The sequence below is a fragment of the Panicum virgatum genome, chromosome 5K, assembly GCF_016808335.1.
Source record: "Panicum virgatum strain AP13 chromosome 5K, P.virgatum_v5, whole genome shotgun sequence".
Lineage (NCBI taxonomy): Eukaryota > Viridiplantae > Streptophyta > Magnoliopsida > Poales > Poaceae > Panicum > Panicum virgatum.
The window spans coordinates 34267551-34286508 of NC_053140.1; the positions used below are offsets into that span (position 1 = coordinate 34267551).

At 43.7% G+C, this 18958-nt stretch overlaps 3 protein-coding genes across 5 annotated transcripts in view; 2 read left to right on the plus strand and 1 right to left on the minus strand.

Moving 5' to 3' along the window:
- The window catches only part of LOC120709866 (glutathione S-transferase U11-like), a 28279-nt gene extending 24519 nt beyond the window's left edge, over positions 1-3760 (plus strand). The window contains exons 4-5 of the mRNA XM_039995502.1: positions 3081-3158; positions 3231-3760. Coding sequence (XP_039851436.1) covers positions 3081-3158; positions 3231-3626 — 474 coding nt within the window. The 3' untranslated portion in view covers positions 3627-3760. The remainder of the gene's footprint in view (positions 1-3080; positions 3159-3230) is intronic.
- Positions 3761-5606: 1846 nt separating this feature from the next.
- LOC120709531 lies at positions 5607-9359 on the plus strand. Its single transcript, XM_039995203.1, has 5 exons — positions 5607-6059; positions 6829-7863; positions 7976-8201; positions 8701-8843; positions 8923-9359. Exons 1-5 carry the CDS (start codon positions 5691-5693, stop codon positions 9223-9225), a joined length of 2076 nt encoding a protein of 691 aa, XP_039851137.1. The 5' UTR covers positions 5607-5690; the 3' UTR covers positions 9226-9359.
- A 182-nt stretch (positions 9360-9541) lies between these two features.
- Positions 9542-14707, minus strand: LOC120709530 (DEAD-box ATP-dependent RNA helicase 40-like). 3 transcript variants are annotated; one of them, XM_039995202.1, is made up of 8 exons: positions 14159-14292; positions 13987-14055; positions 13332-13778; positions 12911-13180; positions 12318-12668; positions 11892-12166; positions 10873-11226; positions 9567-10554 (listed from the first exon to the last, which is right to left on the minus strand). In XM_039995202.1, exons 3-8 carry the CDS (start codon positions 13419-13421, stop codon positions 9870-9872), a joined length of 2025 nt encoding a protein of 674 aa, XP_039851136.1. In that variant the 5' UTR covers positions 13422-13778; positions 13987-14055; positions 14159-14292; the 3' UTR covers positions 9567-9869. The 3 variants fall into 3 exon arrangements, with proteins under 3 accessions (XP_039851133.1, XP_039851136.1, XP_039851134.1); XM_039995199.1 differs by lacking the exon at positions 13332-13778 and having other exon boundaries at positions 9542-10554; positions 14159-14707; XM_039995200.1 differs by lacking the exons at positions 13987-14055; positions 14159-14292 and having other exon boundaries at positions 13332-13973.
- Positions 14708-18958: the final 4251 nt, after the last annotated feature.

Sequence of the window (18958 nt, forward strand, 5' to 3'; positions counted from 1 at the left end):
GGCTCGCCTTCTACTTCGGCGACGACGACTTCGGCCTTCGCCCTCGTCGACAGAGATCGACCCGAGGGGCTCGCCTTCTATTTCGACGACGACGATTTCGGCCTTCGCCCTCGTCGACAGAGTTCGACCCAAGGGACTCGCCTTTCTACTTCGGTGATGACGAAGAGTGATCCGAAGATGCGACTAGACTCATCCGGTGCGAAGGGTGAGAGCGCCGAGAACCAAGGCTCTGAAGTCATAGATGGATCTGGGCCACTTCTTGTACATTCAGCTACTATGCTTTGTTGTGCCCATGAAACCAAAGTAGCTGAGGGGTTACTGTTGGGGGATGGCCCAGCCCAAAGTGTAAATGGGCCTCATGTGATGGCCCAAGGGCCTATTTATAATTATTGTATTCGCCAGGGGGCGGGGGCAAATTGCCACCTCCCTCTCCTTCTATATATATGGCTGGCCCAAAGGGTCAAGGGAGCTCTTTTTTTTGGAGCTCTTGATACATGCTCTCTTTTTGGAGTCTTCGGTGTCCCTCCCTCTTTACTGCTTGGCGGAGTCTTCTCCCCAACAGTAGTTGGCATACCAGATACGGCATAAAGTTAGAGAATGCTAGTTAGACACACATTATAAACTGGGTAAAAAGGAATTTTCTTTTAGATTTTCTTGGAATAAAAAAGTGACCATGCTTCTTGGATGTTGAAAACATGCCTAAATGATTCTTCCTGGTGAACCTGAACCCTGGATCAAGTATGTCACTGATTATTTTGCAATTTCATTTCCCTCTAAAGTTGGCTATCATGTAATTATCCAAAAACTTTATGTGTTCTTTGTTTAGTTTGTTTGCTTTACGAAGGTGTCTTGCAGCTACTTCGACAATCAGTTATATGACACAAACATCCTAATAATGTCCTTGTAGTCAGTGGCGGAGCTTGAGTAGCTAATGAGGGGGGCCCAGCTATGGTAATCTTCCCTGAAAATTATTGAATAGTATCCGATTTACTGTTCATTTAGTGGTAATTTGCATTAATCGGGGGGGGGGGGGGGGCATGGCCACCCCTAAGCAACACTAAGCTCAGCCAGTGCTTGTAGTCACTATGTATGTGGCATAAGCTAGGTAAACCAGAATGGTGTCCTGGCCGGAGCATGCTAGCATCAAGTCGGGTGCTCCGCATAATGAGGATGTACTGCTGGATCCAAGCCACAAAAGGGGAATCTGATCTCCGACCAACCACATTTTCTGCACTGAGATGACGAATAATATAATAATGGAAGAAGTCTTAATCATCTCACACCACAGCCAGGGACATTCCATCTTTAAGAAAACACAACAGCAACGCTTTGATGAGAAATCCAGTCATCTTCTTACATTAATACATGATAGTACATTACTGAGAGCGGAAGAACAATTATAATTATGTGGCCGAGGAGGAATTTGAGCTCTTACTAGACACTGATTACCGTGTGCTACTATGACAATAGAATCCATGGAGTTCCTAGGGGTAGGGGGCTTGTGCCCCCATGCTGGATCTTGGGTAAAAGCTTTGTTCCTTGCCTGACTACAAACAGTTCGTTTGTTTCTGTCTCGGTTATAGCTTGTCAAGTACAGTCTCTAAATTCTTCTTGTGGGTACATGGTCATGATTCAGTTTCGTAGCTGGCATACCACATACGACTAAAAGTTAGAGAATGCTAGTTGTACACAGATCATAAATTGGGAAAAGAAGAGAATTTCTTTTAGATTTTCCTAGGATAATAGTGGCGATCATGCCTCTTGGATATTCAAAACATGCCTAAATGATTCTTCCAGGTGAACCTGCACTCTGGATCGACTATGGCAATGATTATTTTGTGGTCTCTTTTCCTTCTAAAGTTGGCTATTATGTAATTATCAAAAAACTTTATGTGTTCTTTGTTTCATTTGTTTTTTTACGACAGTGTCTTATAGCTACTTCCACAATCGATTACATGGCACAAACATTCTAATGATATCCTGACTGTCACTATGTATGGGGCGTAAGTTAGGTAAACAAAAATGGTGGTCTGGCCGGAGCATGCTAGCATCGACAAGCTGAGTGAACGCAAACAATGACGTCAGCCCGCAGAGGACTGCTCGCAAATGGGGCCACGATGGGGACGCGTGTCAAGAAGCGATATGCGTAAAATAGGCAGAGTTACGCTATCGCTCGGAATTCTTCTCCAACAGACTCTGTAAATGGATCTAGCTAGTTCAAATTTTGGAAAAACTCAGAAAACAGCCATAGAACAGCCTTGTCATCCCTGTTGGCTTGGCATCCCGCTCGGCAAACCGGGGCCCCCGCTCGACATCTTTACCGACATTTTTACCGGCTAGTATAATTTTTATTAACTGAGGTGGTTGAAAAAACCGCCTCGCAAAACTGGTTAATCAAGGCAGTGACCCTTAAAATACCAGCCTTGGTTAATATAAATTAACCTAGACAGTTATTCTAAATCAAACGCCTTGGTTAATTGATTAACTAAGGTGGGCACATTATAAGGCCCGCCTCAAAAAATACGGAGGCCCAAACAGACTAAGAAGGTCTGTTAACAGGCATCCATATATATATATATATATATATATATATATATATATATATATATATATATATATATATATATATATATATATATATATATATATATATATATATAGTTGCGTTAGCCTTTCTCTTGTTTCTTTCTCTCATATTTCTCTCTCTCTTGTTTCTCTCCATCGTGGCGCACCCCTCCCTTCCCCTCCACTGCCTTGGTTAACTACAAGTGGTGCGGCGGGCTGGGTGGCAGGTCCCGCGTAGCGGGTCGGCGGGACGCAGTAGGCGGCGGGACTAGGTCTGCGCAGCGACGGGACTGGATTGGCGTGGCTGCGGCCGGGCGACGGGCGCAGCGGCAGGAGGCCGTGCATTAGCAATGCACCGGTCTCGTGGATGGGTTTGGCGGGCCCGTGGATGGGCTCAGCGGGCTTGTCGATGGGATTTTTATTTTATTTTTTATTTCTATTTATTAACCGAGGCGGACAACAAAATGACTTGGAAAATAGATCATTTACCGTGACCTTTTGTTTGCGAAAAACAGCTCGGCCCGCGGATCCTCCCCGCCGACCCCTGCGACCGCGCCGTCCACCGCCTCTGGGCCGACTACGCCGACGCCAAGGTGCGTGGTGAGCCATGGCACGGATCCGCAGCCAATTAGTTCAAGCGGTGACTCGAAATTGAACTTGCGCAGCTCCCGGCGGCGCTCCGGATAATGTGGGGCATGATCGACGGCGACAAGGCCGAGGCGGCGGAGCAGGTGGCCTCGGCGCTAGGGCAGCTCGAGGAGGCCTTCGCGGCGTGCAGCAAGGGGCGGCGCTTCTTCGCCGGCGACGACGTCGGGTTCTTGGACATCGTCCTCGGGTCGTACGTCGGGTGGTTCCGGGCGGCGGAGCAGATCACCGGGCAGCCTGTCCTCGACGAGGCCAGCACGCCGCGGCTGGCGGCGTGGGCGCCGCGGTTCTGCGCCCACGAGGCCGTCAGGGACGTGATGCCCGACGCCGGCAGCCTCGTCGAGTTCGGCGAGGCGCTCCGCGCGGCGCTGGCGGCCAGCGGCCAGTGTTTCACGGCCGTAACGGCGACGCAGTAGCGAGGCCTTGCCCGGGAACGTCTTGCTGCTTTTATTCCAGCATTGGTTGCCACGCCAATTGACATCTCCGAATTCATGTGAGATTGCATTGTATAAACATTTACAAATTACAAAACCATGTGAGATTTCTGTGATGGAGATAGTTTGCATGTACTAGTCTACTAGTGTTCGTTTTTTCACGTATCTCAACAAAGCGAGAGGCATTGGTGACAAGAAAAACAGCTTGGAGGTGCTATCAAGCAAAAATTGATGTGGATGTGGTCCATCGTCGATTTGGAATCAAGAATAACTTGAATCAAATTCTTAGAAAAGCACTGAAACGCAATCTTGACGGAGAAAGGAACATACTCTATCAAGTAACATCAAAATCTTCCAAAATAGAGGCAAAGCGACCATTTCATTCCCTTTATCATTGCCCATTACCGGGATCAACAATTCATATTGCTAATACATGCTTCTTAAGCACTAAGGGCGCCTCTAGCATATTACTCATCCCTCTCCCTAATATCTTGGTGATTAAAGATGCTCCAACAGATTACAAATCCAATCCTTATTACCAAAAAAATTTAGTGATCGTCAAACCACACACCCCTCCCACTTATTCATTGATCCCTCTATCATATCCATTGATGATTGGATTTTGCTAGTCTACTGCATCAACTATTATAAAAAAATGCAAATATAGTTAAGGTGCATTTGGCGGGCTCCCAGAGTTGATCCTCTGTTGATTTTGGGAAGTGATTCTGTAAAATGAACAAAGAGGTAGGGAGCTGAAAAAAAGTATATTCTCCATCGTGAGAGTTTATGCTAGAGAATAAAAGGGAATCACTTCACCTAGAGAATCACTCCTCCCTTGTTGGTTGGGGGGATGGGGTGGGTGGTGTGTGTGTGGGGGGGGTGTTCTTTGGTATGAGATATGAGTAATATGCTAGAGACGCTCTAATAATATAGGTAATTAAAACTTACATATCTTGAATTCATATAAAAATTTTAGAGAATGGTTTCTTCCATAAAAATTTTCGAGAGATTTCTAGCATACGTTCAACCTAAATATAGGAAGTGACATTTTTTTGGACGGAAGGAGTAGCTATAAAAAAAGGTATTGTATGTGTTCCAAATACCCATTTGAAGTAAGATTGCAACCGAAGCTACACGTGAATTGTTCGGCCTATAGACATAGGAAGGACTATTGTTATACAATGTCGGAAAAAAATTGGCTCGGGCTCCATTTGGCATAGAGACGATGTTACCTTTTTTTTTTTGAAAGCGACGATGTTACCTTGTTGGAGAGGCAGATCATAACAAAGTAGGCGATGGCCCTTCTGATTTAAAATTTTGCTTAACAAAGTAGGCAGATCTTTCATTTTCACCAAACTCCGGTTGATATGGGGCCAATGATCCAAGGCAGGCCGATCTGAGGGGCCAATGCAGATCCACTGCCGCGTGGATTCACTGACTTCCTGAAGCAAAGTCACATGTGACTTTTCCCTTCTTAGATGCCATCCATTCTCCATCCAACGGCTGCTGCAGATTTTAGCTTACTCAATACAAGACCAATCAATCCAGGCGTCCAGCTTCACTCCTGGGCCCAGAAAAGATTTCGAAAAAAATAGTTGAATTCATGATTATTCTATTATTCTTATTTCAAAGCTTACCATTTAAGTGAAAAATAACTCCTTTTTCATTTGCTCTCTATCGCATGGGTGGAAAAGCAAAAATAAGAATTTGGGAAAAGAAATATATTGAAAATAAAATTGACTTTTGAAACAAAATGTGTAACAAAAAAGAGTTGCGATCTCTTCTGTGATTTTGAAATGTGTAACAAAATGTGTAACAAAATAAGAAGGAGAAAGTCACCTGTGACTTTGCTTCAGGAAGTCCGGATCCACTGATGCAGCCAGTACTGAAGTGCTGCTGCAGATCCCGTTGAATTTTGAAATAACAAAAGTACAAGGACCTTAGTGCAAGTCCAACTGGGAGTTCTCCCTCCAGGAAACGAAACGACATCGCCAATCCCTAGCAGAAGACACAGCTTACGGCGGGCAGACCGGGATCCAGTCCGGCATGGAGCCACCCCGGCGATCCGCCGCCGGCGCCGCGTCCGAGGCCTCATCGGCGGCCGGATCGGACGCCGAGGACGACAGGTATTGCAGCGCCAACTCCGCCCTGGGCACGCCCAGCTCCATCGGCACCCTCCGCCCCTCCGCCGACTTCTGGGACCACCAGATGGATCTCCTCCTCGACGACCATCCCGCCGTCTCCGGATTCCCCAAGAACCACCAGCTCAGCCGCCTCCAGACGCCGGCGCTGGCGCCGGCGCAGTCGCGGCCTGGAGCCGGTCCTCCTCCGGCGGCCGCCGGAGGCGAGGCCATCGCGCAGCAGGGGTCCAGTCCTGGTTCGCCGCGTGTTCATCCGCGTCCGGATCACAACCAGGTGGGTTCGCTGGACTTCAGTTTAACTGATTAAAGCTGTGAATTTGGGCGGAATAGCTGTCAATTTTTCATGCCCTGACGTCGTCAGCTTGGTTAAGATTGATGTCTAGCAGCATTTGCTTATGGAGTTCCTCCGAGAGGTACGAGTTTTAGATGTTTAATCTGTCAGCTCGCGAATTTGGATTATATTGTCCTGGCCTGCCGTGGCGAAGGCTTTATTGCAGGGGAACAAAAATGTGTCCACTGAATTCTAACATAGCTTGGTAGACTCTGGGATTTAGCAACTATTCTGGTCTCTGTTCCTGAATTTTTTAATCCAAATTTACATCAACAGCATTTTGATACTCATTCATTTCTGACCTAGTCTGCCTTTAGCCAGTCTTATGTTAATTGAAGAGGGTTTCTCAATGCTACTATCCCAATAACCAAACACAAATGTACTCATTGGTCTGTATCTAATATTTATTCATGCACATATAGTTTATATGGTCTGTATCAAATATTTATTCATGCACATATAGTTCATATGAAAACGTAAAAAAGGCAATTATTTGGTGCTGCTTTATGTTGATTGCAGTATTCCACCAACATACATGTGCTCAACCACACGCTTCGATTAGTAGTCTCCTTCATTCAAAAGAAGAAAAAAAGGCTTCTACCTCCTTTTCGTGATCAAATATTTAAATTACTGTATAACATGAATATTGAATCATGAATGTTTATGTGTTCAAGCACATTATTGGATTGACACAGTCACTTTCTAACTATAGGTGGACATATTTGACGAAAATGATTTATTTGATGATATGGTCCAAGAGATGGAACAGATTCTTCTCAGTTCAGGGGAGCCACATGAAAATGGATCTTTTACGGATAATCGCAAGAGCAATACTCGCCAGGCTCACCATTTCAGAGATGGCAGCACTACTGCCTCTACTTCTGGTGCAGATGATGCCTTTGTATACCCTCTTCCTCAGTATCCTTCAAGAATTGATTGGGTGGAGATTGTGGGGGCAAAGCAAAGAACTGGGGATGTTTCTTTTGGTGAACGGATGGTTGGTGTCAAAGAATACACTGTTTATTTGTTAAAAGTGAGGAGTGGTGAGGATGAATGGGAAATTGAGCGACGGTACCGTGAATTTTATGCACTTTATCGGCAACTTAAGGACTTCTTTTATGAGAGAGGTTTGAGTCTTCCCCCTACATGGGAAAATGTTGAAAAAGAGTCAAATAAAATATTTGGGAATGCATCCCCGGATGTTGTCAGTGACAGAAGCGGTCTAATTCAAGAATGCTTGTGTTCTTTGCTAGTCTCGAGTTATCCGTTTGGAATCCCGACCCCTTTGGTTAATTTTTTATCACCAGGGAGGCCTGGGTATGAATATAGTTTTTTGAAAACTCTCATTCCACGATCTTTGCAAAAACGGAGAAGTGATTTAAATTCCAAAGATTCAGAATGCAACGGAGGTTCCCATGATGATTCCACCTCAATGGGCAAGACAATATCACTTATTGTGGAGGATAGGCCACAGAAGTCAACCAGACAGTTGTTAGAATTACAGCACTACAACTGTGCAGGATGCCATAGGCATTTGGATGCTGGACGAACATTGCTGCAAGAACTTGTGCAAACTATCGGATGGAACAAACCTCGGTTTTGTTCTTATACTGGCCAATTATTTTGTGCTTCTTGTCACACAAATGACACTGCAGTTCTGCCAGCAAGAGTTTTGCACTGCTGGGATTTTTCGCTATATCCGATTTCCCAGTTAGCAAAAGCATATTTAGACTCCATCTATGACCAGGTAATTATAACTTAAAGCTGTGTGTTGTTTGTTTATAAGTTCTGAAGTGCACTATATAATATGAACGTTCATACCTTTCCCAACCTTAAAGAATGGTGATTTGCATTTTCAGCCTATGCTCTGTGTAAGTGCAGTCAATCCTTTCCTATTCTCTAAAGTGCCAGCTCTGCTTAATGTCATGAGTGTCCGAAAGAAAATAGCAGCTATGCTTCCTTGCGTCCAATGTCCTTTCCGGAACTCCATACATAAAGGACTAGGAGTTCGAAGATACCTTCTTGATGGAAATGACTTCTTTGCGCTTCGTGACCTTGTTGATCTCTCAAAAGGGGCTTTTGCAGGTACCATTCATTTTCTAGAAGATCTTTTGAAGTGCACAGTCCAAACTGGACGTAGACTTTTGTGCAACTTATTTCTCTAAATATTAAATTCTGATAAGTATGTCAATAAAATATGGTTTATATTGTCTGCATCAATGTATGCTGCTCCATTATTAAGCATAACAGAACTCTGCACTAGACTAATATTTCTTTACAATTATGTACATCACAAATCACAATTGAAGAATTGTGTTTCCTCATGCTTTTGGTCTATCAGAGCCTAAGCAAATTAAAGCCCCAAAGTGGATGCCTGACGTTTATCCCAAAAAAAGTATGAATCGTGAGTCTTAAACAATTTTTAGGTATAGTTGTTTCTTATGCTGCCCCTCTGGTTATTGTTCAAAACTTGACTAATGCTTGATGATTCAAAGATTGAGACTGAAATAAACCTTCAGATGATAATAATGTTCTCAGTGAGTTGGTTGCACCAACTAATACAAATTCTTTGTGCTTGAAACAGTACTTCCAGTTAAGATGCATACTATATCGAACAGGATACTTGAGCACATCACTGAGCAATGCCTTGTATGCTATGATGCTGGTGTACCTTGTGCTGCTCGACAAGCTTGTGATGACCCCCTGTCCCTTATATTCCCATTTCAGGTGCTCTGCCAAGTCTTTGCCTTCTAATTTCTTTTGGCTTTATATTTATTGCTGAGGAAATCTGTTACATTTGCTGTAGGAGGATGAAGCTACGAAGTGTGGTTTGTGTGGGTCAATCTTTCACAAGCAATGCTTTAGGAAGATAAGTGTCTGCCCTTGTGGTAAGGCTTCTAGTACTGGCAGGAAGATCGTAGCACTGGAGCAAGCTGTACATGGCGGCACAGGCATGCCATCAACGGAGTCTATCCAACCTCCAGCGTTCTCTTCGCCCTCTGGGTTTTTCTCCGATATTCTCTCAAAAGCAAGGCCTGATAAACTTTGGAGACCAAAAAATAGCAATCCTGTAATCCTCATGGGTTCGTTTCCAGATACGTCAATATGAGCCCAAGTTGTATGTGTTTTGTTCCATTGATTATTGTGATTTTGCTCCGAATAAATTCATACCGTGCATTAGTGCGGAAGCCCTCCCCAATTGCTCTGAATTTAATATAATGAAATGTAATTCTGGAGTTATTATTGCTTTGAATACAAGATCTCGTACGGAAACACTCTACAAAGAAAAAAAACACGAGACGGGCTTCTCCTGACCCAATTGGTGAGCAAGAAAACCACTGAAGGAATAAATGCACCGTTGACGCCAAGCTCGCTGAAAGCAATAGGGCTATTTCATAGGACCAAAGAACACAAAACCACAAAAGTTCATCCAGACACGTAGGCGCCACATATTTGGAAAATTTCATCCAGACAAAACCGGGACTGCACAAACACATCAAAGTTCATAAACTACTTTCAGTGACAAACTATAATGACAACAAACATAACATGACAGATCTCTGGTTTTGGTTCACAAACAGCACAGGTATCACACAATATGCTCCGCAACCACAAAAAGATACGATGTTTTAATGAGATACAAATGCATATCCGCATTCTCAACTTGGTGAATGATCAGCTTGCATAAAAGAGAGAATCTGGTTGTCACAAGCAGATGCAGGGAGCCACGCAGATATTCTATATTGAACACAATCAGTTAGCACCATTTTGTGTAGCTGCAGCATTTGATCGAGGATCGTCCTCAGCTATCTCTCCATCCTCATCTATGATACCTTCCTCTTCATCGTCTCTGCCCTTGCTGTTGCGCACAGGAGATGCAGGCTCAGGTTTTTCAGAAGCTTCAACAGATTCAGCATCAACCACTGGCTGACCATTGGGGCTCATCGAACCACTAGCTTTGCCATTGTACACAGGACTATATGGAGCAGATTTGTCATCTTGTGGGCTGGGTGAGTGATCAAGATCAACCTTTTCCATCTTCCCATCTTCCATCTGATGGTCATCCTTGTGGTCAGAGTGGTTCGCATGGTCATTGTGAGAATGCGATCTTGGAGGGCTTTTGTGCTCTGTGTGCCCTGAGTTAGGCCGAGCAGACCCAGAGCCACTGGCTGTTTTCTCATGCCTACGGCTACCAACAGGGCTACGGCTCCTGCTGCGGCTAGCACGGCGGTTTCTAGTATAGCTCCTGCTTCTGCTCCTGCTCCTGCTCCGACTCTTTGTCCTGCTTCGGCTACGACTCTTGGTTCTGCTCCGGGTAGCCTCATGACGTCGTGACCTCTTAGGACTTGGGCTGCGGCTTCTACTGTCACTTCTGCTACGGCTTCTACTGCGACCCCTAGCAGACCTGCGAGATCGCCCATCAGTTTCACCATCATACCTGTCAGCATCAAAAAAAAATTAGCAAGGGTCAGCATTTAAGGAACCACAAATCACTAAAACAGATGCTCTACTTGAGCTAACTTGAAATCAAAATCTCAAATCAGATTCTTCTAAAAAACTAAAACACTGAACAAGATTGAGGCGGTCCATAAGCTATTTGGTAGGCTGGTGGAGTGAGAGGGATTGCACCCTTATTTAAATTATTGTTTTTTGTGTATTTCAAAGATTAATAATATTTTAAAAACCCTCATGATACAGGCCTATCAACCAACAGAAAAATTGCTAATTCTGATTTGCATGTTGATAGCAAGTGTACCTGCCACGGCCGCCATAATCATCCCTTCCACGGCTGCCACGTGGTGATCTCACAGAAGCATCTCTGCCACTGTACCTAGAATCCAATTCGGAACGAGAACCACCCCAGTCAGGGCGGGATGCCCAACGGTTCCTCTTCCTACCTCGCCCACCACCACGAGAAGCCATGTCCTCTAAATCACGGGGTACCTTTTGGTTTGCCCCTTCCAGAATTTTGATAAGGTCAGAAGCATATTTTGAGTCCTGATCACAGAAAAATGTATATGCTACACCAGTTGCTCCAGCCCTTCCTGTCCTGCCAATCCTATGAACATAGTCTTCAACACCAGTGGGGAAGTCATAGTTGATCACAACCCTGTGTAAAGAAAACAAAAAGGTGCTTAAATATTTTGATGTAAATCCTAAAAAAGAGGATCCACAATGGCACAAAGTGAACAAATTGGTATCACATTTCAATACATGAGCAATGCAACAGGAAACATATTTGCAAGTTCGCAATCACTTCAGGAGTTTGTAAGTAGTTATACCCATGATGATGGTGGTTCAGACCTTATTCTTCTAATAATGGAAAATAATACACAAAAAGTACTACATCCGGTCATTTCAAAATGCTTTAGACAACCAGAACAGTTTATATTGTATGGCTTCTCGTCTGAATGCTCAAGCTTTCTTGACCAAAGGTAGTATGCCTATTACAACTACGACGAACAAAATAGCACAAAAAAATTCATAAGGTTATGTGTAAATCTGCACTAAACATTGATGCAATGGTGCAAAATGATTTGGATCAATACATTTTCTGGAAAGTATAATCGATGGCAATTAAAATAAGTAACCTCTATTGTAGATGAGTGACAAATAGACACGCATTGACATTTTGATTAATCAATGCACAGTTAACATATACTAGAGTTATGATGAATATACAAGCAAATTCACTTTTCAATTGTTCCTTCATGGTATGACATTAGAAATCAAGAATACAAACATGCATAACAGAGAATGGAAAGACAGTATAACCTGATATCTTTGATGTCCAAACCTCTTGCAGCAACATCTGTTGCAACCAAAATAGGAGACCTTCCAGATCGAAAATTATTCAGAACCTTCTCTCTTTCACTTTGGGACTTGTCACCATGAATGGCCGAAGCTCCATGCCTGGTGAGTGTCCTTGCAAGTTGGTCGCACATCCTCTTGGTAGTACAAAATATTAATACTTTGGAACCTGAATCCTGGGATCGCAATATTTGTTCCAGACGTCGAAGCTTTTCTGAGGGAGTTATCACCTCCACATGCTGCACAGAACAAGAGAATATGATAACAGGAACAATTAGGATAGAAGTACTTGGGTAACTGATAAACAAGAACAGAACAATATATCATTCATGCATCGCGAAAGGAATAAAGAAGCTTCCATGAATGATCTGTATAGGGCCCAGTCCATACCTGAGTAATAGCACTATTAGCAACAAGTTCATCAACACTTCCAATTGTCACATGGACAGGGTGAACAAGAAGATCATCTGCAATCCTTCGGACTTCCTTTGGCCAAGTAGCAGTGTACATAAGGGTTTGACGCCGGTGAGGTATCTCTTTCACTATCTTCCGTATTTGTGGTTCAAAACCCATGTCCAACATGCGGTCAGCCTCATCCAGAACAAGATACGACACTTGCTTAAGGCTTACCCTTCGCATCTCTAGAATGTCATTTAACCTTCCAGGTGTCGCAACAACAACATCAACTCCTCTATCTAAATCTCTCAATTGAGGACCTTTAGGAGCACCACCATACAGGCACTATATAAACAGATAAAGAACCCATGGTCAGACGATGAAAATATAAACCAGAGATCCTTACACTGAGCCCAAAAAGTAGGAACAGATACACAGTACATCACAATATAACCTTCAACTCTTAAAAAGTCATCAACAGGTAAGTTTCCGCAAAAAAATCTTTTGAATTAAAAAGGTTTATCAAGGTTACAGACCATAAAGTCTATGACCATCTGTATATTAAAATAGAAACAGGAGGAACAAACCGTGCAAGAAATTCTAGCTGATCTCCCAAATTTCACAGCTTCATCCAGAATCTGTGTTGCAAGTTCCCTTGTAGGTGCTAAAACTAGCACTGTTGGACCATTCCTTGTGCTGTTCTGCAGGCGTTTAATATGCATAAATCCAGGAAGTAGATATCCAAGAGTTTTGCCAGATCCAGTCTTCGCGATAGCTACTACATCTTGACTCTGCATGGCAATTGGCCATGACTGGGCTTGGATAGGTGTTGGGCTTGCAAATCCAGCACGTTGTATCTGGAAACAAGGGACAAATAGCAACAAACACAGGAAAAGTAAGGACAGCAGCGGAATTAATATATATTGCCCAAATTTGATAAAAGTATTCCCTTTTTAACTCTTCGTTGCGCAAATAAAGACAATGCATGAGGACAATTTAAGGCCATACAAATAAAGTGTGACCGCAACGCGTAGACTTGCGGACACAAGGCGAAGTAGAAAAGGCTCTAACAGAGTCCCTGGAGGCTCGCTCAGCCATCGATCGTTCATCCACGAGGCCCCTTCCAGCAGCTGCCACCCAATCCTACATATGGATGGATGCTGACAGCCTGGGCCAGACCTCCATGGGTCAAGCCCCAGAAGAGGCCCATCATCCATGCGAGGAGCCTTTTCCAAGAGCTGCACGCAGAGCAACGAATTGGCCACCGTGGGTGCCGCGAGTGGGTGCCCCGTCGCGCCATGGGCAGCCCCCCGGGGAGGGAGCGAGCAGCCTCGGGCGTTCACCCACCCTTGGCAGCTCCATCAACGAGACCGGCCCTCAGCCCGTCGCACTATTGGCCAGAGGGCGCGCGAGGCAGCATACGACATTAGCTCCACCTCGGAGCAGATATCGCATCTGCCACAGAGATGGAGATAAGCAGTCGGTCTCATAGGCAGCCCTGATTTAGCACAAATCAAGTAAATAAAGAGAAACAAGCAAGAGCTGGAAAACACATCCGCAGTCCATCGCTTGGCACATTGGAACATCTTGATCCTTCGCACGCGACTCTGTTAGGGTTAGAGTTAGATCATGGGTCAAGGGGTTCACCAACGGTATTTCATACCTCCTTCAGAATTTCTGACGGAAAGCCACCAGCCTCAAATGAAGTTATGGGAGGCGGCACGTTATCCCCCTGCAACAAGGCCAAGCAACAAGGAAGTTGGTCAGGAAACATACTACGAGCTCGAGCTGCATCCAACATCCTAACCGGGGACGTGGGCTCGCGGAATTCATACCGTGACGGTGATCTCGTGGCGGCGGCGGTACGCCTCGGTGGACGGATCATCGGGTACGGCAGCGGCGGCGGGAGCAGGATGGTGGTGGGAAGCCGCCGACTTGGACGACGCGTGCTCGTCGTGGCGCCTGTCGCGGTCACGGTCACGGTCGCGGTCCCTGTGGTCGCGCCGGGGCGGGGTGCGGGAGCGGGATCTGGACCTCTCGCGGCGGTCGCGGCTCCTGGGAGGCGGGGGAGGCAGCGGGGGCGGGGGCGGCGGGAGGTCGTCCTCGGGGCGCTTGGGCTTCTCGTACTGCGTGACGTTGGTCTCCGGGTTCCAGTAGTAGAGGTAGCCGGTGGTGCCGTCGACGAGGCCGCGCCACGGCTTGGGCAACGACGGGTCGTCCGGCGCGTACCGCGGGGCCGCGCGCCCGGACGAGCCCGACATCGGATCCGGCCGGATCTGTGGCTTTCGGCGGCGCTTGGGGGGCCGGAGAACGGCCGGGACGAGGGGCGCTGCTGCGGGCGGCGGCGGCGGCGGCGAGGGGCAGGGCAGGGCGAGGCGAGGGTTTCGGCTTGTGTTTTTTTTTTCCTCTAATTTCACCCAGTATATCTCTCCGTTTTATTGCGATTTTTGGGTGCTCGTGGTCGTGTTCGAACCGTCTTCCAATTCAGGCTCAGGCCCACCGCCCACGGGGGTGGCCCAGGTTTTGGTTTGGTTGCTTTCTCTATCGGACCGCGCTGCACTGGTTCACTTCCGAATCCTCAACAGCTCATCAACACCAAAACAACTCCACCGGTAAAAAAAGCAACAACAGTGAGTCTGTCCGGGAATCAAATTTCCAGCCATCGTAAACTAGTTGATTCCCTGCGCGATGCTGCAGATGGAACCAAAAAGTCAATAATAAAGAGGTAAAAGTAGCAATAGCATCAGTTACTCTGTGCAAACGAAGAGCGGGCAAACACGGCGTTTGGTGGTTGAGAACAACGGTTGGAATGTATTACCTGGCACTAGCAAAAAAGAATAGTTAGTCTCAGTTTCATGATGCTCAATATGCGAGTGCTAACAATGTCATCATAACTTAAAAAGGCTAACAATGACAAATATGAAATCATGACCTCTGAGATTTACCCATACACAACCAACTCATCACCATCTCATGAGTCATGCTTGCGGTGTGACCTGCTCGCTTCATGGTTGCAGCTGCAGCAAGCAAAATCTTTTGTGGTTATTGTCTTATTGATTGAGGGCAACTGGAGCCAGTGGCGGAGCTGGCAGTTTTTCATGCCTAGGGCCACTTATCCCAGTGCTTAAAGCACTAAAAACTAATCCACATACTAATAGTCATAATATTAATAGCCGAAAAGTGCTTTGCTTAAATTGCATGATTTAAACTATGTCTCCAGTTCCAAGTTTAATTGTACATCAAACTCAATAAAATTTTGAAAATTTCAAAAGAAATACCTAATAAGTGCCGAGTTGGTTCATCCCACATATCAATTTACCATATCTTCATCAATGGTAGGAAGTGAACCTGCGCCTACACAAGTGAGTTGGACATTTCAAAGAAATTAAGCATGTAATATGCAAAATACAAGTAATTAGTGAAAATGATAATTGGATGTAACATACCACTTGCACCACATGGAGGCAATGGAGGCAACTTTATCAAACGAGTCTTCAATTCTTGAAAATGGTGTAAAATATCTTCATCTTTAATGCGACCAAAACATCTCGCTCAATATAGCATGTCATCCAATGATTCAACCAATCATTCCACATCTTATTTCTAAACTCTGTCTTAATGATTTTCATATATGAGAAGACTCTTTCGACAGAGGCGGTAGCAACTGGCAAAACCAAGACTAACTTAATGAGGCGATAAACCAATCCAAAATCTTTGTCCATCTCACGTTGAACCATCTTGATTGCAAGATGACCAATATCATGACAATTTGTAAACTTGGGATTGGGATTATTTCTCACATCATTAATAAATACATCAAGTTGTTCTCTGAGGGTTATAAGATCATAATGACAGAAATCAGCATCATAAATAGTAGTCAATTCTAGTATTCTCTTTGTCATAGTTGACAGAAGAATTCCTTGGATCTAGACAAGCCATGCATCACAATAGTAGATTTCTCAACAAAGCAATTGTTAAATTCTATAATAATTTGATCATACACCACATTAAAGATTTCATTCTTGAAATGATGATGGTATCATGGTAAGTCACCAATTGACCTCCACGTCCCTTTGAGCGACCTCTAATAGTCAATGTATCCTCCCTATTGGGTATGATAATATGCTTAAGACAAAAGTTGTTTACCTCATCAAACGGTTCCTCCCAACCCGCCACTCTTATGTCATTAATTGTTTATAGTGGCCCCAATCAATCCCACAGCATGAACAATGTTTCTTTGCAAATACTGTGACAAGTCATTAGTTTTGCCCAACAATCTGATTATAAGATGCAAAATAAGTATATATTCAAAATTCTCCATTTGTCTTAACAATCTAGAACCTGCATGTTGTCCCCATTAGATGAATCATCAGCCACATTCTCTAATACTTCTAATATTGCATCCCACATAAGAACAATACGACACAAGGTTTTAATCCCTAGGTCGTGCAAGATTGGTTTCTCGAATTTTCTCTCTCCCTGAAAAAATCTCAACCCTTTCCAATTGATTCACAAGATTTTCATGGTGTTTTTGGGCCAATTGATCCCTTCTCTTACAAGAAGCATTCACAGTGTTTACAGTCAAAGTGGAGGTTCCAAAGAAATCAAAGACAGAAGAGCAAGTCAAAGTGGAGGTTCCAAAGAAATCAAAGACAGAAGAGCAACACTTGGCAACCGAAATAACCACTAATTGAAATTTGTGTGCAAAGCAGTGTATGTAAAAAGCATGTGGATTCTCATCCAATATCCATATTTGCAACCCATGAAATTCTCCCCTCATGTTAGATGCCCATCATACCCTTGCCCACGAATTTTAGAAATGGATAATACATGAAAAGCAAGCATACCATCCAAAGCTGGTTTCAGAGATGATGATGTTGTGTCTGCAACCTCTTTCAACCCTAGAAATCTCTCAATCACTTCACCTTGGGCATTGACATACCTACATAGCGTGAGGACCATGGTTAATAAATATTAGGTATATAGTTTTAAAGAAAACAGCAAGCACATGAGTACAAAAAAAAACTTACAATAACAGTCAGTTGCTTCTTGATTGATGCATTTCGAGCCTCATCAACAATAATGGCAAAGTGCCTATCCCCAATATCATCAACAATGTCTTCGATTGTCAGTTTTGCACAAGCTCCACAAATGTCCTTTTAATGTCAGGTGAGGTCATTTGATTGGTGTGAAGCAAATATGCTAAATTTTTATCCTTGTTTTTGTACCATTGCAACATCTCCAAAAAGTTTCCCTTATTACTCTAGCTGGAAGATTCATCATGCCCTCGAAAAGCATGTCCTTGCAATAAGAGGAATCTAATAACTCCCAATATAACAATCAAACGGCCCTTTTTGTTCCTCCCCAGATTTCTTGCCTCCACGATGCATCACATGTGACACACTTTGCCTTTGATTTTTGTAGTCCTCATAATCCCTTCTAGCATTATTGTGGTCTATGTCATTACCATGACTATCAATTATTTGCTTTCTATCCTACCTATCCAAAAATCTAACAACCGTGAAGGAATCAACACCATAATTTTCAGTTCTTGGTTGCTTGAAAAGATAACAATAGAAACAAAAAGTAGCATCCTTACCAATACTATATTCCAACCATGGATGATTTGTGAACCATTCATCATGAAAAGACCTATTACGATTGTATATCTTTCTTTTGGAATAACTGTGACCTTTTGGTTGGCATGGACCTTTCAAAATATATGCTCTTTTGGCAGCTCCTAATATTTGGATGCATTTTCTCAATTGGTGTGTATAGTCCAGGATCTACAACAGTATCATCATCATCTTCATTGAGTACAACATAAGGATTGATAGTACATTCAGCTCTTGATATTTCAAGTTGTACTACATTACCGGCATCCACATTGCTAGCTCTTGATGCTACTATTTCAGGTTGTACTACATTCTCTGTCTCTGGCTCTGCTTGTTGTTCAACATCAAGTAGTTGGCTTGATGGCTCAACAGAAGGTTGCTTAGGTTCAGTTACAGGTGTAGGAGCAGGAGAAAAAATGATCTTATTGTCCTGGTCCTCTTCATTTAGTAACTTAGTCTACATAATGGGGCATAAAAGATCTCATAAGCCAATCTGTCCAATTTTAGCAGAAAAATGAATATGCATTGCAAGATTGACTGATTATTAGGGAGGTAGAATCAGTCCTGAGTAGAATGAAATTGAGAAATTAACATTGCTCCTTACTTGTTGGCTTGCTACCTTTGCTAGAAAGATCTTAATCTACTCATTCGGCCTATGGGCAATTATACATGATATCTAGAGAAAAGCCACAAAGATCGAAATCAAATAAACAATATGCAATGTTGAAAGCATCTTAATATACTAGCCTTTGATTGTGTAGTCAAACTGCTCTAAGGAACAACAATATGCAATGTTGAAAGCATCTTAGTCTACATACTAACCTTTGATTGTGCAATCAAACTGCTCTAAGTAACAAGGAGTACTAAAAGCAATAACTTTATTGCTTCCCCCAACTTTTTATAATCATCAAATGGAGAAAGAACCACATGTTTGCTCTATGATCCTTTATATCTCTCCATCATAGCATAATTGTACGAACAAATAAAAATTTGAACAAAAAAAACATTATAAGAAAATTT

Excerpts from the sequence above, each read along its gene's own strand:
- LOC120709531 (XM_039995203.1), top strand. The coding sequence starts at position 5,691 with ATGGAGCCACCCCGGCGATCCGCCGCCGGCGCCGCGTCCGAGGCCTCA. Across the intron at positions 6,060-6,828 it reads CGCGTCCGGATCACAACCAG|GTGGACATATTTGACGAAAA; the intron begins GTGGGTTCGCTG and ends TTCTAACTATAG. Across the intron at positions 8,844-8,922 it reads CCCTTATATTCCCATTTCAG|GAGGATGAAGCTACGAAGTG; the intron begins GTGCTCTGCCAA and ends CATTTGCTGTAG.
- LOC120709530 (XM_039995199.1), bottom strand. The coding sequence starts at position 14,584 with ATGTCGGGCTCGTCCGGGCGCGCGGCCCCGCGGTACGCGCCGGACGAC. Across the intron at positions 13,181-13,986 it reads CGTCAGAAATTCTGAAGGAG|ATACAACGTGCTGGATTTGC; the intron begins GTATGAAATACC and ends CCTTGTTTCCAG. Across the intron at positions 11,227-11,891 it reads TTGGACATCAAAGATATCAG|GGTTGTGATCAACTATGACT; the intron begins GTTATACTGTCT and ends TTCTTTACACAG.